This window comes from Entelurus aequoreus, linkage group LG22, assembly GCF_033978785.1.
Source record: "Entelurus aequoreus isolate RoL-2023_Sb linkage group LG22, RoL_Eaeq_v1.1, whole genome shotgun sequence".
NCBI classification, from domain to species: Eukaryota; Metazoa; Chordata; class Actinopteri; order Syngnathiformes; family Syngnathidae; genus Entelurus; species Entelurus aequoreus.
In genome coordinates, this window is record NC_084752.1 from 20,273,490 (window position 1) to 20,292,772 (window position 19,283).

The 19,283-nt window shown below is 37.5% G+C and overlaps 1 protein-coding gene across 2 annotated transcripts; it reads left to right on the forward strand.

Moving 5' to 3' along the window:
* Nucleotides 1–16: 16 nt before the first annotated feature.
* wiza (WIZ zinc finger a) lies at nucleotides 17–18,833 on the forward strand. 2 transcript variants are annotated; one of them, XM_062032572.1, is made up of 11 exons: nucleotides 17–75; nucleotides 171–257; nucleotides 655–711; nucleotides 1,794–1,897; nucleotides 4,280–4,556; nucleotides 7,979–8,785; nucleotides 8,860–9,210; nucleotides 10,793–11,007; nucleotides 11,651–11,834; nucleotides 11,935–12,094; nucleotides 15,431–18,833. In XM_062032572.1, exons 5-11 carry the CDS (start codon nucleotides 4,370–4,372, stop codon nucleotides 15,585–15,587), a joined length of 2,061 nt encoding a protein of 686 aa, XP_061888556.1. In that variant the 5' UTR covers nucleotides 17–75; nucleotides 171–257; nucleotides 655–711; nucleotides 1,794–1,897; nucleotides 4,280–4,369; the 3' UTR covers nucleotides 15,588–18,833. The 2 variants fall into 2 exon arrangements, with proteins under 2 accessions (XP_061888556.1, XP_061888555.1); XM_062032571.1 differs by lacking the exon at nucleotides 1,794–1,897.
* The last annotated feature ends 450 nt before the right edge of the window (nucleotides 18,834–19,283 follow it).

Genomic DNA, 19,283 nt, shown 5'->3' on the forward strand with positions numbered 1-19,283 from the left:
TTACTTCAAATTAAGAGTTACTCGCGCTGCCTATTTCGCTTATTTGTTATCTATTATTCAATCAATGTTCAATGGGTGTGTTCAGTACATCTAATTATATTTTACACGTTTAATGTATATTTCAGTGAGTATGGAATGTTTCGAATCAAACCTGTGGCATTACTTTGAAGGGAAAAACACAGCCCCGTGCTGCTACTTCCGTTTAGCATGTCTCACTGATGTTGCCGCTAGTAGAGGTAGTCGTTATTTGTTTACAGGTAAATTAACTTATTTTCTACCAGATATCTATTAGTTTTTTCTTTTTAGCGGGGTGGGTGTGTTACTGCATAATCCGTTACCTCTAAACTGTTTATTTACAACTGCAGTTGATGTGACCTTAGCATGCTTGCATAGCAAAACAAAGGGTGGATCAGAGTGAACATTTGGATCAGAACCGATTTGTAGCACGTTGACTAATCTGTCGATCTACAAATCTGTTTTTTGGTTTATGACTTCCTTATTTATTCCTCTATTGCATAGTTATTGCGTAGCTTTATTTACCATTGCACAATGTAAAGTAACCACCTAAAGCGCCAGTTCATTTTTAATTGTAATAACTATATAATTAATAATAATAAATGTTTTTTTAATGCACTGTCACTTTGATCCTAATAGGTAAATTCGACTCTTCTTATCAAACTCGAAGAAGGAATTAAACAACACATTTATGAGGTAAGAATCAAATACATCATATTTCGTTATAGTTTGTATTTATAATACATTTTTACATTTTATAAACAGCTGCAGTGTTGCCAATATATACTATATCCCAATTATGAAGTCTTGACTTGTCCAAATCTTGTTTTCTTTTATTCTTTAAAAAAATATAATTGAACGAAAAAGCTAAAATAACAGCAAATAACAAAAACATGTATTGTTGTTGTGTACAGGAGGAGTAGACGGCACAGACAGCAGGAATGTAGTTTGGCTATGTTTTATTGGGACGGCGTGGCGAAGTTGGTAGAGTGGCTGTGCCAGCAATCGGAGTGTTGCTGGTTACTGGGGTTCAATCCCCACCTTTTACCTTCCTAGTCACGTCCGTTGTGTCCTTGGGCAAGACACTTCACCCTTTGCCTCTGATGGCTGCTGGCTAGCGCCTTGCATGGCAGCTCCCGCCATCAGTGTGTGAATGTGTGTGTGAATGGGTAAATGTGGAAATAGTGTCAAAGCGCTTTGAGTACCTTGAAGGTAGAAAAGCGCTATACAAGTATAACCCATTTATCATTTATTTATTTACATACAAGTATATATAATAATATAAACCAACAAGGGGAATGGAGAGTGAACTAATCCAAATATGTATGGAGTGTGACTATGTGTTGGAATTAACTGCTAAGTGTTACCGTGAGTGTTGAGCGAGAGAGGCGGAAGTCCAATGGGGGGAAAACAGGCTCGAATGTCCGTGAGACAAGCAGGTATTCGGGGGCTATAGCGAGGCGTAGATGGTCCGTGTCCAGGCGGGAGGTCGAGATCCAAGAGGCAGTCAGGGAAGCAGAAAGAACGTAAGGGACACGAGACGCGCAGCTCGTAACGCGGAAACGGAGGGAGGATTCTGGATCGACAAGAAAACACGAGACAATCAATACGGAGGGGAGAGAAACAAAAAGAGAGAGTTTGCACAGAGCTAGACTGGTTTGGCTTACTGTGCAGGACAGGTCACTACGTTCTGGCCCGGGATAGCAGGTTGTGCAGGCTTATGAAGGCGGGTCTGATGATTAGCTTCAGGTGTGCTGATTGCCGGTGATTGATTGCAGCCTCTGCTGGAGTGGCGCGCACAAGTGCGCTCTTGGAGGCGCAATCAGCAGCGCGCACAGATGAGTGCGCATTGGAATGCGCCCTGGTCGTGACAATCGTAAAGGTAAAAAGATGGGATGTTTACTATCAATTCTCCACTGACCTCCCCTTGTTGCGATTTGTCAGGGGTATAGGGTCGGCTCCCTCAAAAAAACTAATTCTTGTCATTACTGCTTTACTCCGGTTTATAAATATACACAATAGTTACATATGAAAATACACTTTCTGGCAGATATTTTCCAACAAAAAGCAACCAATCATGCTAGGCACCAAGCAAGTTTCCACACGTTGACTTCCTAAAGTTGTGACAACATTAGGTTGGGAAGGGGAGTCTTCATCGTTTAGGATGATAGCCATTTTAAAAAGCGCAAGCACACATTTCTCATCATTCTAAAAATGATTATGCCATTTGCAAACATGTGTTTTATGCAGAGCCGCCCCAGGCTACACTGTGGCCCTACGCAGAATTTTATATGGAAGCCCTCTCTCCCATTACAAAATGTTCACAATGTTTTATATGTGTGAAACAATGTTATTACCTTTTAAAATACACTTGATTTTATTGTGATGCATGTTTTGTAATAAAACTATTTCACTAGGTATGTGCCGATCAATCAGTATCCGCCAATTATCCTGAAAAATATGTGATCGCCATTGCTGATTAATGCCAAAAAAGCGGCTAGCAGCTAATTATGTGCCTCCATACACAGTGTGGAGCGGCTCCAATAAACTAATAATAATCACCTAAATTGCACCAAACAAACTGCATTTTTTAGTATCTTAAAGGGTCTGTTTGCAACTTGCTCACAGTATAGTTTTTCAAAACAAAATGTAACAAGATCACCACCGGCTAGATTCTGTCACCATTAGTTGCGTAACAGAACGCATTTGTTTTAAAATTGTTTATATTTTTCACAATTACTCCTTTAAATTTATGTAATTAAAATGTTTGCCGGCCCGAATAAAATGATTGTTTTTTCACGGCCGTCCTCACCCTGTCCTCAACACATACATGCAGGAAGCACCAAACAGTTTGCAGTCATGTTGTTGTTATAATACACTATGCATTCAATGATAGATAGCACTAATTATCCAAATCGCAACTTCAAGCCGACAACCCCCAAAGCTGATGCACATATACGTGTTACCTAATGGACATCTTTTTACATCCTAGAAGCCGTGGAGGGTGGGGTATACTGCGTAAAATACAATAGAAAGTTAGCGACCTTTATGCATCTGTGTTAACATTGCAAACTGCCCATTTAATTATCATCAAGTAACCTTATCACTAGAGAACGAGGTTACACACTAGCAGGCATGCTAATAGTTAAGCTAACTGCCAAGTTAGTTTGAAACAACACCAAGGAAAAAGTGCTTAGTAAACTTTAACAAGTGTAGATGTACCCACATTACAGCTAAAAGTAAGGAGATTTTAACAATAATTTAAGTAGATTAATAAGCGCCTACAGAGAGGATAATATAACAAGTGTCAGCATTGTCACAGTCAGTACTCAACACGTAAGAGGATAGCTGATTAATCCATTAATTGGTGATGTCGATACCACAGGTAGTATCAGTATATGATCAATACTAGAATGATATTGATATTTTTATTTCCTCAAAATACATTTTCCGTTGTTTTTGTTAATGTTTACAAACTCATTGAGTAATTCCTTGGACACAAGATGACTTTTAAGGACTAAAACCAAATTTTATTTTATTTTATTTTAACCAAGTAGCAGATTGTATTTTTGGCTTTTGTGTAGTTACTGTGTGCTTTTGACTTTGTTTTTCGCAAACAATTGTATGTAATCAAACAATAAGAAACTAGTTGAAATAGTGTGTTGATATTGTTTAACTGTCATTGGGACTCAGAATAAATTGATTGTAAAATTTACAGTGAATACATGTGATCGGTATTGGTATCGGCCGATCTCACTCATGCATGACCTTATCAAAATCGGTCTGTGACACCAACTATCCTCCACATATATGGCGGTCCTTCCAACTCTTCCTAAGAGATGCAGTCATTTAAATATAACAGGACATAGCCACTTTTGGTTATAGTTGCCCCCTTGACTATTGATACAACTAAATGGAATGCTGACTAGAGTGATTCCATTCTAACATCTGTTATGACAAAGTTTGCTCTTCTTTGCATCTCAACAGTTGTCGTTTTGCACAACAATAGCAAAACCATTCTTGTTGGGGCGTGCCCCCTCCTGTAGAGGGTAAATACTTTGAATCTGGCACCTAGCACTCAGTCTTGTTCTATCATATTGAACTGTCCAGTTGTGATTGCTTCAATGCCCTGAGTATGCTGTTTTTGTGTTCAAATATTCTTGTTCCTTTAAATCTCTTAGATGATTTGCAGTACAGCCTTTCTCTTACCTCAACTGTTGTGATGTAAATTGCAATCTTTTATTGTATATTTCTGCATCCTCAGCTTGGTTTATACTCTACCTAAACAAGAAAAGAGAGAGTGCGCAAGAGATCCTCATCAGGCTCCAACAGATTGTAAACCAGCGGTATAATCATGGCAACCCCAAAAGAGATGGCTCAACAACGATCTCCGGTCAGACCATCAGCGGCTTTGGTTTTCGCCACATCTCCGTCAGCTGTAAGACGACATGAGGGCAGTCGTTTGTCTTCTTCGGCACACCAAACAATAACCCCAAAGCCAATGTGGGCGCCTCTTGAAACTGATGCTCCCATCACGCTAGGTAAGAGACCCTCTGAGTGATTAACTACAGTGGTACCTTGAGATACAAGTTTAATTGGTTCTGTGGCGCAGCTCGTACCTTGAAAAGCTCGTATTGCAAACAGTGTTGCCCATTGAAAATAATTTAAATTAATTTGAATGGTGCTTGACGCCCGCTCACCCTAACACCACAATTTTAAAAGGTAGCATGCCTCTTAAAAAGAAAAAATAACTTTTACATAAGAAATATCGTTTGAAAAACAATACCGAGCAATGTACTACAAACAACTGCAGTAGGTGTAGGAAGTAAAGTAGTAATCATTTACAACCTTTACCTTGGAGAGTGGACTATTACGATATCTCCTACAAGCTTTTTCTCAGTCAAAAACACAATCAGCAGCTTTTCTATATTTTCATGGATACATGTCTTTTAGATAATATTTAAACACCCTTGGCTTCTTCAGTATGGTAGAGATTAGCATAAGTGCTGTACTCAGTCCTATTTTTAATTGTTTCTCTAATCCAATGAATATCATTCGCTACTCCCTCTTAGCACAGTCCTCCACACTTTTTTCGTTTCCAGAGTTGAAAAAACCAAGTTAAAACGATATAAGCTAATGCTAGCGAGTCCGACTGTGGATGTTTCCATTCCATGCATTAGCTTCACTACGTAGCGGTGTGGACGCTGGTAACCTGATTTTGGATTGCAACCTAAAGCATAACAATAGTGAAGGGATATGATGGGGGGGCGTTTCCGCAAAGCGTGTTTTGAGGCTTGCGTCATGTATGGGAGAAGTCAGAAATGATGACGTGTGAAGCCTGGGTGCCAGGCCATACCATGTGACCACTTTGGGATGATGCAGTTAAAGGCCTACTGAAACCCACTACTACCGACCACGCAGTCTGATAGTTTATATATCAACGATGAAATCTTAACATTGCAACACATGCCAATACGGCCGGGTTAACTTATAAAGTGCAATTTTAAATTTCCCGCCACACTTCCGGTTGAAAAAGCCTTCGGAGGATGACGTATGCGCGTGACGTAGCCCGGGGAACAGAGGTATGCCTTCCCCATTGAATACAATACAAAAAAGCTCTGTTTTCATTTCATAATTCCACAGTATTCTGGACATCTGTGTTGGTGAATCTTTTGCAATTTGTTTAATGAACAATTAAGGCTGCAAAGAAGAACGTTGTAGGTGAGATCGGTGTATAGCGACTGGCTGTAGCAACACAACCAGGATTACTCACTTGGATAGCAGACGCGCTAGCCGATGCTAACCGGCCACCGCACGGATGATCGGGTGAAGTCCTTCGTCGCGCCGTCGATCGCTGGAACGCAGGTGAGCACGGGTGTTGATGAGCTGGGCAGATGAGGGCTGGCTGGCGTAGGTGGAGCGCTAATGTTTTTATCATAGGTCTGTGAGGTCCGGTTGCTAAGTTGCTAAGTCAGCCTTAGCGTCGTTAGCAACAGCATTGTTAAGCTTTGCCAGGCTGAGATCTATTAACCGTGTAGTTACATGTACATGGTTTAATAGTATTGTTGATCTTCTGTCTATCCTTCCAGTCAGGGATTTATTTATTTTGTTTCTATCTGCATTTGAGACAGACGCTATCACGTTAGCTCATGCTAAAGAGCTTCGTCGATGTATTGTCGTGGAGATAAAAGGGACTGAATGTCCATTTCGCGTTCTCGACTCTCATTTTCAAGAGGATATAGTATCCGAGGTGGTTTAAAATACAAATCCGTGATCCACAATAGAAAAAGGAGAGAGTGTGGAATCCAATGAGCCAGCTTGTACCTAAGTTACGGTCAGAGCGGAAAAAAAAATGTATTTCACTGCATTCTAGTCCGTCACTCTAACGTTCCTCGTCCACAAATCTTTCATCCTCGCTCAAATTAATGGGGTAATGGTCCGAAAAGCTCTAGCTGCGTTGAAAACAATAGGAAAATATGAGGGAGTGAACAACTAACAACGTCACGCTACTTCCGGTAGGGGCAAGGTTTTTTTTTATCAGAGACCAAAAGTTGCGAACTTTATCGACGTTGTTCTATACTAAATCCTTTCAGCAAAAATATGGCAATATCGCAAAATGATCAAGTATGACACATAGAATGGATCTGCTATCCCCGTTTAAATTTTAAAAAATCATTTCACTAGGCCTTTAAGCCTCACTGCACGGTTGTACCACTTGACTGTTTCGGGACGCAGTTGAGATTTTGCCAGGAAATTTCACAACCCATAAAAAACGCCCTAGCTCCATTGAAAATGTGGGCTTTTGGAAGGTGTTGTCAGTTCGGAATGTGGATAGAGAATAAAAACAGTTTTTGAAATGCCAATAAATTCAAAGAATAATGGTGCATGATATTAAATTAAATGGCAAACTTAATTCAAGCCATTCACCGCTTTGTTAGCAATATTAAAGAGCCAAGTAACATTTGGACTTTTCAATAAGACTTTGGAAGCGTAATGGTTTGCACTCTTACATTCGATGCCACATAACACGTTGTGACACTTCACCCTTGTTCTTGCTGGGTCGTGGTTAGCGCCTTGCATGGCAGTTTCCACCATCTGTGTTTGAATGTGTTTGTGTGAATGGGTGAATGTGACGTTCAATGTAAAGCGTATTGGGTGTCATTTCAGGTATAGGAAAGCGCTACATAAATACAGACAATTTACCATAATGTGTGTTCGATCCTCTGCAACGTCAGTTCTCAAATGCGTTTACCACTGTTTTCATTACGTTCAACAAGGTCAAACATGCTGTTCTTATTTTTATTTTTTTTTACCAGCAACCAGAATTCAATAGCTGGAGGGTGGAGAGGTTTTGTCAAGGGAAAAAAAAGAATCGCTTGATGCCAAAAATAAAAATGAACTAAATCTCCCTTGTTCTGTACATCATTGTCTAAGTTACTTTTAATGATCATCTTCCTCTTCATGCCATTTACTTCAAGTTGACAGAAAAACATAATTCAACCTGCCACATCATATTATACTACCATGTTGTCTATAATACATATAATATCTTTTATTATACATGTGTTCATTTAACTAGCAAAACCATTCGGTCAAACATTTATTTGGATTTATTGTAATTTCCAAGAGCCATAACAGATGCAACCATTCAATGCATCACACATTATGCGGTTAAGATAGTTGTTTTTAATTATACATTTGGCCAGCAGCTGGTTTCTTGTCCCAAAGCATGCATGAAGCTTTGAGAGATTCTCCAACCAATGGCTCAAGTGGTTCAAAAGCTTCATGAGGCTTCATCTGACCATCACTACATAACAGTTATCTGAGATACAACTTGCATCCCGAAAAACTCGTAAATCGGTATCGGCAGCATAAAACCCTGATCGCAACATCCCTAATAAGTTATACAGATAATAAATGAAACAAGATACTTTTGACTGATCTTTTTTCCCCAATTTTGCAGCGTCACAAAACAACGATGAAGTCTACGTCTGCAAGCTTTGTAGCTGCTGGTATGAAACGAAGAAAGGTCTGTCCAGCCATGCCCGCTTCCATCTACGGCAGATCGGAATCCCTGAAAGTGAGATCAAGGGCAGCCCTATTGACTTTCTGTACCAGATCATGAATGAGGACAAGCTCAAGTCCGTCAGCAAGGATCAACAGGAGCCCCGTTCTCCAAACAGTCTACTTGGGACTCCCATTAAACGTCCCTCAGAAGTGTCCACTTCCCCCACGTCTCTTCCTTGTAAAAGATCAAAGCCCTCAGAGATGTGCACCTGTACTCTCTGCGGGGAGAAATGTAAAAACCGAAGAGGTCTGGCCAGCCATGCACGCTCTCACTTGCGTCAGATGGGGGTGCTTGACCTGCTGGGGAAGGCAGAGTCAGCTATCGACACTGTCCAGGATCTGGTGAACAGCGGTGTGTTGGAAACCATGCGCCACCCTAAAGTGAAAAGTACGTCCAGCTCCAACGCGATTCCTTCTTCAGCACCAACGTCCCCACTACCTTCACCGCCTCGATCTCCAGTCACAGGGCAATCTAGACCCTCCTTTTTCCAGAGCCCTGCAAAGTCTCCCCAGATTCCAGGGAATCGGGCTCCAAAGGCTAAGAAGGGCTTTCGTCTGGCAGTGGACCCCCTCCTCAAAAAGCCCAAGCCGGAGCCTTTTGAGGTTGATGTTTCTGCACTGATTGGATCCAGCTGTAGCAGCAGCATCACCCCCACTCTGACCTCATCACCTCCTGTAACTTCTTCACTGTCTCTCAGTGCAGGTAACGTTTTTAGCACTTGTTTTGCTCGAGTTTCGCTTGTTTTGTTGCATCAATTTCTCCTTCTTATCGCCCAGCATCTGCAACAGATGAACAATCGCCACCAACAGTCCTTTGCGACTATTGCGGTCAGCTCTTTGAGACCCGCAAAGCCCTCTCGTGCCACGCCCGCGCCCACCTGCGTCAGCTTGGTCTCACCTGGTCAATCAAGACGTCGCCGATTGATCTCCTCTATGATATTATGATGCAGGGTGAAAACCACGATAAGGGCTTTTTTCCCGGTGAGGCTGCATTGTTGAAGAAAGCCTCCTTCAGCCCTCAGCGTTCTAAAAGGACATCGGAGACAACCTCAAATTCCTGCTCCTCACCTCTGGATTACTCCATGAAAGAGAAGACTCCAAGTGGCAAGAGTGAGGCTTTGATCATAGGTAAGGCATCAGTGATTGGACCAATAATTGGTACACCAATACGCATGCATGCAGTGTAGAGTATTTACATTTTCATTATAGAAAGCAATAGAAAAAGTCTACATTAATCTCGAAAGTAAAAATAAAGACATGTTATTAAATTAATGTGATAGCTGCTCTGCACACGATAAACAGCAGATAAGAAATTATAAAGCCATAAATGACACTGTCTTGCAAATAAGACAAATAAGATACTTAATTAAAAACACAACTTATAGACTTGTTCTATATGAAAAGATATTAATAAAATAATTTCTGTTGTGAGGGGAAAGCAGATGAGGCACAGCCTTATGTGCCATAAAAAAATCTAAATAAAACTAGCATAAAATAAATATTAATATTTGTGCATTAAATTGTGTTATATATTTATTTTCTGCATGTCCCTTTAAATAAATAATAATACTATTTGCACATTTCCCGATCAAATTCAAGACAGGATCCTGAAAGGAGGTTACAGCAAGCAGCACTCTACCCTCTGATTGTACATTCTTTTAAGTGGTTTCTTTATTTTTATGCTCTGTTGAATAAATGCATGACTCTGAATGCATTTTATATCCAAGCTCAAATAGTTTTCAGTGTGAGAAACAAAAAATATAAAAATGGTAAATGGGTTGTACTTGTATAGCGCTTTTCTACCTTTTTTTTAAGGAACTCAAAGCGCTTTGACACTATTTCCACATTCACCCATTCACACACACACATTCACACACTGATGGTGGGAGTTGCCATGCACGGCGCTAACCAGGCCCATCAGGAGCAAGGGCGAAGTGTCTTGCTCAAGGACACAACGGACGTGACTAGGATGGTAGAAGGTGGGGATTGAACCAGTAACCCTCAGATTGCTGGCACGGCCACTCTCCCAACTTCGCCACGCAACTAAGAAGTACAGCATTTGAAACTCTTGCGATAATAAAAAAAAAAAATATATATATATATACAGTATATATATATATATATATATATATATATATATACAGTATATATATATATATATATATATATATATATATATATATATATATATATATATATATATATATATATATATATATATATATATATATATATATATATAGGACACTAGGATTTCAAAATAATAATTAATATCAATTAATTAATAAATAATCCCCACATCTGCGGTCCCCTCCAAGGTTTCTCATTGTTATCCCATTGGGTTGAGTTTTTTCTTGCCCTGATGTGGGATCTGAGCTGAGGATGTCGTTGTGGCTTGTGCAGCCCTTTGAGACACTTGTGATTTAGGGCTATATAAGTAAACATTGATTGATTGAATTATTTTTCCCAAAATGGAAATATAATTAATATTTTCCAGAGTCAAACATTAAGCTTTATTTACTTTACAAGCACATTTTTGATTCATATTTTAACCTTGTTAACTCTCATACTTAACCAGTGAAGCACTTAATAAAGTTACTAACACTCTGACTTTATTGATAGGGTGTGATAAGAGTAACTAACCTCAGTATTTGTATAGATTGAGGTCATTGCGTAATAAACTTGACTCTTGTGCTTGTGTCCATGTCAGACAAATCCTGCGAGGTTTGCGGCTTCGTTTTTGAAAACCGCACAGCGCTGGCCAGTCACGCACGGGCCCATCTTCGTCAGCTGGGCATTAGTGAATGGAAGGCGGAAGGGGCGACCTCGCCGATCGAACACCTGAGCGAGGTGATGCAGAAGCACCCTGCCAAGGTGGCTGCTCTCAGAAAGCGCTATCGAGAGGGAGACCTGAGCATCAAGAAGGTGACTTATGCACTGCTGTAAACTCGTTTTACTATAATGGAGCAATATTTATGTTCTGATACCTATCATCGATGAGTAAGATAGTCTGATACCGATCACATGTATTAACTGTATATTTTTAAATGTATTTATGGTGAGTGCTATTGCCAGTTTAGCACTATCAACACAATATTTGAACTACTTCCTTATTATGTTTTATTACATACATGACCAAAACAAAGTCAGTAGTGCACAACAACTAATTAAAAGGAAAATGTATTTGCTATTACTCATTTAAATCATTTTCAGGGGTGTCCAAACTTATATAATGGATATATAATAAAAAAATATTATACTTGGGTATTAAGAGAATGTGAAAAGTTAAAGTCATACCTTGTTTACATGGTCCTTAAAGTTTTTTAATCAATCAGAAATATCAAGCAGCTAAAATGCGTCCAACATGTATAAGTTTGGAAAGACTGTTTTGCATTTTCACCACAATGGATTTAAATGGGTGTAATTTAGATTTAATTTTATTTTTATGTTGATTGGATTTTTTTTATAATATCTACAAAGTTCAATAAGCAGGTTGTGTTATGTGTGACCATGTTTGTTGATGTTGTGTGCTGGTTGATTTTTTTTTTCTGCACCATTCTCTTCCCAGAAAGGGTCTTCAATATTCTATATGTCGTCAGACTCTGAGTCTTTGCCTGCTCCCAACATGAAGATTTCAGGACATTCATTGGGCAAAGAGGACCAGGGCATTTCTCCTGGTTCATCCAAAAAGCCACCAGGCCACACCCACCCTGAAGCACCATGTGGAAGCACTGGTGTGCGCTCTCCAAGAGGTGTGCAATGAAACAGCAAGATGACTTGTCTATTTGTCGTTAATTCCTTTCTCTTATACTGTAAGCGTCATTATAACTTCTGTTTTTGTTTTTTTAACAGAACGTACGGTCCCAAAACAACCTCCACCTGCAGAAGAAGAAAATCAAGACACCAACTCCCAGCAACTATCAAAATCCGGCAACATCCCGGCACTGCTGCCCAAACCTCCTTTAACTCCTTTGGTCAAACTTGTCGGAAAAGTTTACTCCCTCAAGTGCAGGTTAGTGGGGAAAACACAAACATGCTTTGCTAAATTTACATACAGAAAGTAGCTTTATACACTGTACGACTATAACTTAAAAGGGGACCTATGATGATTTGAATTCCTTGTGGTCTAGATAATATGTATTGGATATGCTTTGGTGTACATTTTGCTCCACTGTCACTTTTATAACTAGTTTTTTGATTCTGTCTGCAAGAGGTTCGTTTCTGAAGGCATTCCCAGATTGCAAATGAAACCACGCCTATCTTTTGAAAATGTACACCGTTTAAATATCTATCTTGAAGTCGTCAATGCTTTTTAAAAAATGTATTCTCTTGAAAAGCGTGTTTATATCCATTTTGTGTTGAGCTGATTCAAAATGCATAATTTTTAAAACCCTTAATTAAAGCAAATTATTTGTCTAGTCATGGTATTAAAAACTTTAAAATGATCTGACTAAGATACACTTATTAATGATTTAAAAAATTGTATATCTTTCTGCGATTAATTTTGAGTTAACTATGAACAAAATGCGAATAACCGGGTTAAATATTTTAATATTTTGACAGCTCTAATGTATATACACATATGTATATACATATATACAGTGTTGGGTTAGTTACTGAAAACCAGTAACTAGTTACAGTTACTAGTTACTTTATTTCAAAAGTAACTCAGTTACTAACTCAGTTACTTACACCAAAAAGTAATGCGTTATTGTGAAAAGTAACTATTTAGTTACTTCTTTTTTTCCCCTTTTTTTTAAGGCTCCCATTAATGCCCTTCTAGCCTTCATTTCAGTACTGTTATTGCACTGGAGAATAATACAATCTGTTGATCAACTTGACATGCATTTGCATCACTGAACTCAGAAAGCAATGTGGTCTACATACAACACACAAAGACAAAGATATGTTTCAAAGGGCCAATTTATTTCAGGCCAGAAAAAATTGACAAAACTATTTTAAATAGCTGCAACATAATGGGACTTTAATTTTAACTCTAAGTAGATAGGATCTTTGATCCAAGACACAACTTACATTTAACTAAAATGTTATTTTCTTTGTGCTCGACAAAAGAAAAGTATTGAGAATGTCTCCATGTTAAAAAACTCGACTTCTGGCTTCGCCATGATGTCTTGTTAGTTGTTATGAGAGTAGCGTATGTGTGTGTGTGTGTGTGTGTGTGTGTGTGTGTGTGTGTGTGTGTGTGTGTGTGTGTGTGTGTGTGTGTGTGTGTGTGTGTGTGTGTGTGTGGCCCTTTAAGATATGACAGCATGTGAGGTGAGTGACGTCAGTGAGTGAGTGGGCGAGAGAGGTGAGGGAGCGGCGACAGTGAGTGCGTGCAGGTGCTCTAGCTTGGTGGATGGCTGCGTCCAATAAAGTCACAAAGTTGCAGCAAACCGCCGGGCTCGTCATTCACCCTCAGCTGTAAAGACCCTCTTCCGGGTAAAGTGAAGGTTGTTAGCCCCGAAGTACGGCTCTGGAGGCACATCTCCCCTGCGGGGAGGCGTGCTTTCCCCCACCCACAGAAAGCACGCCTCTTCTTTTCCACCGGAGCGCTCCAATAAAACACACTCAAATCTTCTGTTTCTAGCCGATACTACATAAAAATAACGTAAAATAACGCAGTAATGCATCATGCAGTAACGGTAACTGAGTTACTGCATATAAAAAATAACGCGTTAGATTACTAGTTACCGCCGAAACTAACGGCGTTACAGTAACGCGTTACTTAGTAACGCGTTAGTCCCAACACTGAATATATATGTGTGTGTGTGTATATACACATATATGTATATACATATATATATACATATATATATATATATATATATATATATATATATATATATATATATATATATATATATATATATATATATATATATATATATATACACACACATACTGTGTGTGTATAGACACACACATATAAATATATACACACACACACACACACACACATGTATATGTATATATATATATGTATATATACACATACTATATATACATATATATACACACATATATACACATACTATATATATATATATACACACACACATATATACACATACTATATATATATATATTCACTGTGTGTCTATATATGTGTGTGTGTGTGTGTGTGTGTATATATATATATACATACACATACAGTATATATATATATATATATATATATATATATATATATATATATATATATATATATATATATATATATATATATATACACACATACACACACATACATATATGTATTTATATACATATATATGTACACATACACTGTATATAAAGATATAGGGAATAAGCGGTAGAAAATGGATGGATGGATAATGTGTATATATATCTATATATACACAATAATTCTTACTTAGTAACGCGTTAGTCCCAACACTGAATATATATGTGTGTGTGTGTATATACACATATATGTATATACATATATATATACATATATATATATATATATATATATATATATATATATATATATATATATATATATATATATATATATATATATATATATATATATATATATATATATATACACACACATACTGTGTGTGTATAGACACACACATATAAATATATACACACACACACACACACACATGTATATGTATATATATATATGTATATATACACATACTATATATACATATATATACACACATATATACACATACTATATATATATATATATATATATATATATATATACACACACACATATATACACATACTATATATATATATATTCACTGTGTGTCTATATATGTGTGTGTGTGTGTGTGTGTATATATATATATACATACACATACAGTATATATATATATATATATATATATATATATATATATATATATATATATATATATATATATATATATATATATATATATATATATATATATATATATATATACACACATACACACACATACATATATGTATTTATATACATATATATGTACACATACACTGTATATAAAGATATAGGGAATAAGCGGTAGAAAATGGATGGATGGATAATGTGTATATATATCTATATATACACAATAATTCTTACTTATGGAATTTAATTTAACACGGTCAGACTCTGAACAATTAACGATAAACAAGGGTTTGCTGTACGTCAAACCACATTGTTAAAGATAATTAAAAACCCACTTAATAGTGTTCACAAAAAAACGTATATATTTTTTCCTATATATTCTATCAATGAAATGAAACCATGTTGCAGTTGAAGTCTTCTGCCTCCAGGTGGCCACACAATGCCTCATTTTCCACTGCACTATTCTGAGCACACTTCTTTGTGTTTGAACTTTTTTTTGGACAGATTTTGTGAAAAAGTGTTTCACGGGCCACTGTCTGTCCAAGAGCAGTGGATCACACACCTGCAAGAACACATCCTCTCTCTGGGCTACAAAGGCAAAGAGTCTCCTCCTGCAGCTCCAGTCGCTTCTGCTGCTCTTATGCATCCAGTAGCTGTTTAGTTTCAACAACTCTCCCAAAAGAGAAGTATGGATGGATCAATATTTGTTTTTTTTGCTAACTATATTTTAACGAAATATAACTGCCCTTCACGGTTCTATTTAAAGGGGACCTATTTTGCCAAACCAACATTTCCTACCTATTGGTACCTGTTTTTGTGTATTTGGTCCCGGAAAATTAAAATCAGGCCGTGGAGGCCTTCCCGAGATATTTATAAAATAATCTTCATACTTCCGCTAAACGAGCTGTTTGGAATTTGCACAACTTCTGACGTTTTTCCTAGGTATGGTAGAAATTTACCAGAATAATTCACCATTTTAAAAATACGTTTAAAATATATGTTTGTAGTCTGCCCGACAACAAGCCCAAAGTATGAGCCGAGGAACGAAAATGCTGAATTTTATTTGTTGTATTAACCAACACCTGTCACTCCACACACTTCCAGTTTCATTTGAAGAACTAAAAATTGCCTGGCTAACTTTTTCGTTTTGCGGCGATGTCCCTTTAACTTGTAAGTAGTGTTTCTTCGTGTGTGCCGACCACTTCGAAGATTCCTGCTTCACAAACGTACGGCAATATAAAGATGGATTTATTAACAGTAGATTGGCATTGTTTGAAGGATACGTTAGCAATGTTAGCTTGATTTGTAGTGTAGCTTGTAGCTTAACCTTCTAATTTAGAACCACAGCTCCGCCAACCTGCGGGAATATAAAGAATGATTTTCCTATGACATACTTTTAAGAATAAGATTAATGGGGCGACAGATATAGTATGAACCATTGAGATGCGTTTATTTCTAGCCTTTCTTCATCGGTTCCTTTTTGCTCCGGGTCTGACTCTACATCATACGTATTATTGGATGTTAAAATTAATCGCTGTTGCCGTTAATGTTTCATCTTAAAAGTTAAATATACTTAGAATAAGAGATTTTTCAGTATTTTGCTTGTGGGAAGCTTCTCTTTTAAACTACAAATATGGCCACCGAGGCGGGAACGAAGTTTCAGTCAGCGGGAGGGGGTGAGGTGGGGCAGCTAAAAAGTGGCTTGAAGATATGTCTTGACAGCAAAAGGTATGCAAAACTATGACCAAATAACCATCATTACATGTTATGTAGACCACTATACCCCAACCACCGGTCCATGACACATTTGCTACTGGGCCGCACAGAAACAATAATTAATTTAGAAATAACCGCATTTTCTCTGACTTAACTTTCGCCTGTCCCACTAAACCTTGGGTGTCAAACTCATTTTAGATCGGAGGCCACATGGAGAAAAATCTACTCCCACGTGGGCCGGACTGGTAAAATCAGGGCACGATAACTTAAAAATAAAGACAACTTCAGATTGTTTTTTTTTAATTAAAAATAATGTTGGTTTTTATACACTTACATGTTGCGGTTAATATTATTCTCTTTATTTGTCGTTTATACTTTCTGAAAAAATCATGTGATAATGTTCATCATACTTATGTATATTGCTCATTTTCCTTAACTGGTGCACTAACATGTGGTTTACATATGTAGCATCATCTACAAAGATACAAAGAATTGCTATTGTGACATCTAGTGGACACATTTAGAACAGCTGTTTCTTTTATTCAAAAATTTCGGCTCATTTTTATACTTAGCAAACTCATCCCGCGGGCCGAATAAAACCTGTTCGCGGGCCTGATCCAGCCCGCGGGCCGTGCGTTTGACACCCCTGCACTAAACACCAATAAGCCTTTTAATAGATGTATATTACACCTCCTTTGTTATAGTACATGGGACAATGCACATTAATGGACATATACAATGTTAATGTGACAGATTGTAGCCAAAAGCTAATTTTTTTGCTCTTTTTATCTGCCACACGTAGAAAGCAGGTCCCTGAAAATAATGCATACATTAAACCGGTCCCTGGAAAAAAGGTTGGGGAACCCTGATGTAGACCATCAAATCAAATCAAATCAACTTTATTTATAAAGCACATTTAACATTTATCACAGGGGTAGCCAAAGTGCTGTACAATGGGCAGGTTAAAAGATAATACGAGAACCGAGCAAACACAACACAACACAAACAGAACACGATAAAAAATAAATAAATAAAATATAAAAACAGGTGCACAGCAGGTGTGTTATGGGGCGCCATTGCAGGATGGATATCACTCAGTGTTAAAAGCCATGGAATAAAAGTATGTTTTTAAGAGAGATTTAAAAACAGGAAGAGAGGAGGCTTGTCTAACACTCAGAGGTAGGTTGTTCCAGAGCTTGGGAGCAGCAGCGGCGAAAGCTCTGTGACCTCTAAGCTTCAGCCTTGTGTCAGGGACCGTCAGTAGCAGCTGATCGGCTGATCTTAGGGATCGGGTGGGGCAGTAAGGCTGAAGGAGGTCGGAGAGATATGTTGGCGCGAGGTTGTTTAGACATTTAAAAACAAATAAAAGGAGTTTAAAATTGATTCGGTAACGCACAGGGAGCCAGTGAAGGGACGCTAATATAGGGGTGATGTGCTCACGTCTGCGGGTCTGTGTTAGCAGACGACCATGTTAGAGTACCACCTCAAAAAACATTTGGCTTTCCAAGTACCACCATAATTACTAACATTAGAATACAGTAGCATAGCAGGCATAAGTATTCATTATAAAACAAGGCAGAGGTTTTATTTAAGAAGTATTTCATGGCCACTGTAAGATTACACACAGTTTGAACAGTAACACTGTTAGGATATTGCAAAATAAAACGCTGTACTTTAATCAAGTGATTCTTTGGCGTACCACAAGATGGAGCCTGTAACACAGTTTGTGATGTAGACCAAAAGAAAGTGTTTTGAAAATTGAAAAAAAAAACGTCATACTAGGTCCCCTTTAAATGAATAGCCCAACGTTTTGCTGCTTGATTTTAAGCAATTTTATGAGGGACCAAATCTTGCACCAGAAACATTTTTAAAGAGTTTACTGTGACAAATGTTCAAAAGAGTCTTTTACTTAAACATTGTCCTGCCAAACTGGACTTTCTGTACTTAAGATAGTCTGCAGGTACAGAATAAATGTTTTTCTCTACTCTTTTTATTATATCTGCTCATTTTCACTACATGTAAATTAAATCTGTCTAGTGTACATGGTGTGATTTTATTCAATCTGCCCCTTTTGGTCCCATATATCATTCTTGCATGGGTTCTATCATTAATGAAAATAAAAAAATATTGTGCATGTACAGGTGCATCTTGATAAATTAAAATATTTATTGATTGACATTTATGAGTTTAAGTCATTCACTTTACAACATTGGACTTTTTAAAAAATTTTTTTTACAGTTTTTCAAATAATATGAAACCCTGAATCTTTTTTTCTTTTCTTTTTTTACAAATATTTCAAAAAAGGTTTAATTAAGAGTAATATGTCGCAAGTAAAAGTAAAAAAAACGTCATACAAGTGATTACTTGAGTATGGGTAAGTATTTAGTAATGTAGGAATGTGTCTGGGGGCCAGTATATCTATTTTTAGGAAAACTAACTCAAAACCTCACAATAATGTCTGATTGAATGCTAAAAACGTTATGACAGACCGCCTTAAAAAACGGAATTGAATTTTGAATGTTTTTTTATTGAATGAAACACCCAGAATATACATGAAAATAAAAATGTGGGAATTACAATATTAAATATGAAGGATAAAACACTGAATATTGACAACATATGAACGTCACACCCCCTATCC

Excerpts from the sequence above, each read along its gene's own strand:
- wiza (XM_062032572.1), top strand. The coding sequence starts at position 4,370 with ATGGCAACCCCAAAAGAGATGGCTCAACAACGATCTCCGGTCAGACCA. Across the intron at positions 11,835-11,934 it reads TGGTGTGCGCTCTCCAAGAG|AACGTACGGTCCCAAAACAA; the intron begins GTGTGCAATGAA and ends TTTTTTTAACAG. Across the intron at positions 12,095-15,430 it reads GTTTACTCCCTCAAGTGCAG|ATTTTGTGAAAAAGTGTTTC; the intron begins GTTAGTGGGGAA and ends TTTTTTGGACAG.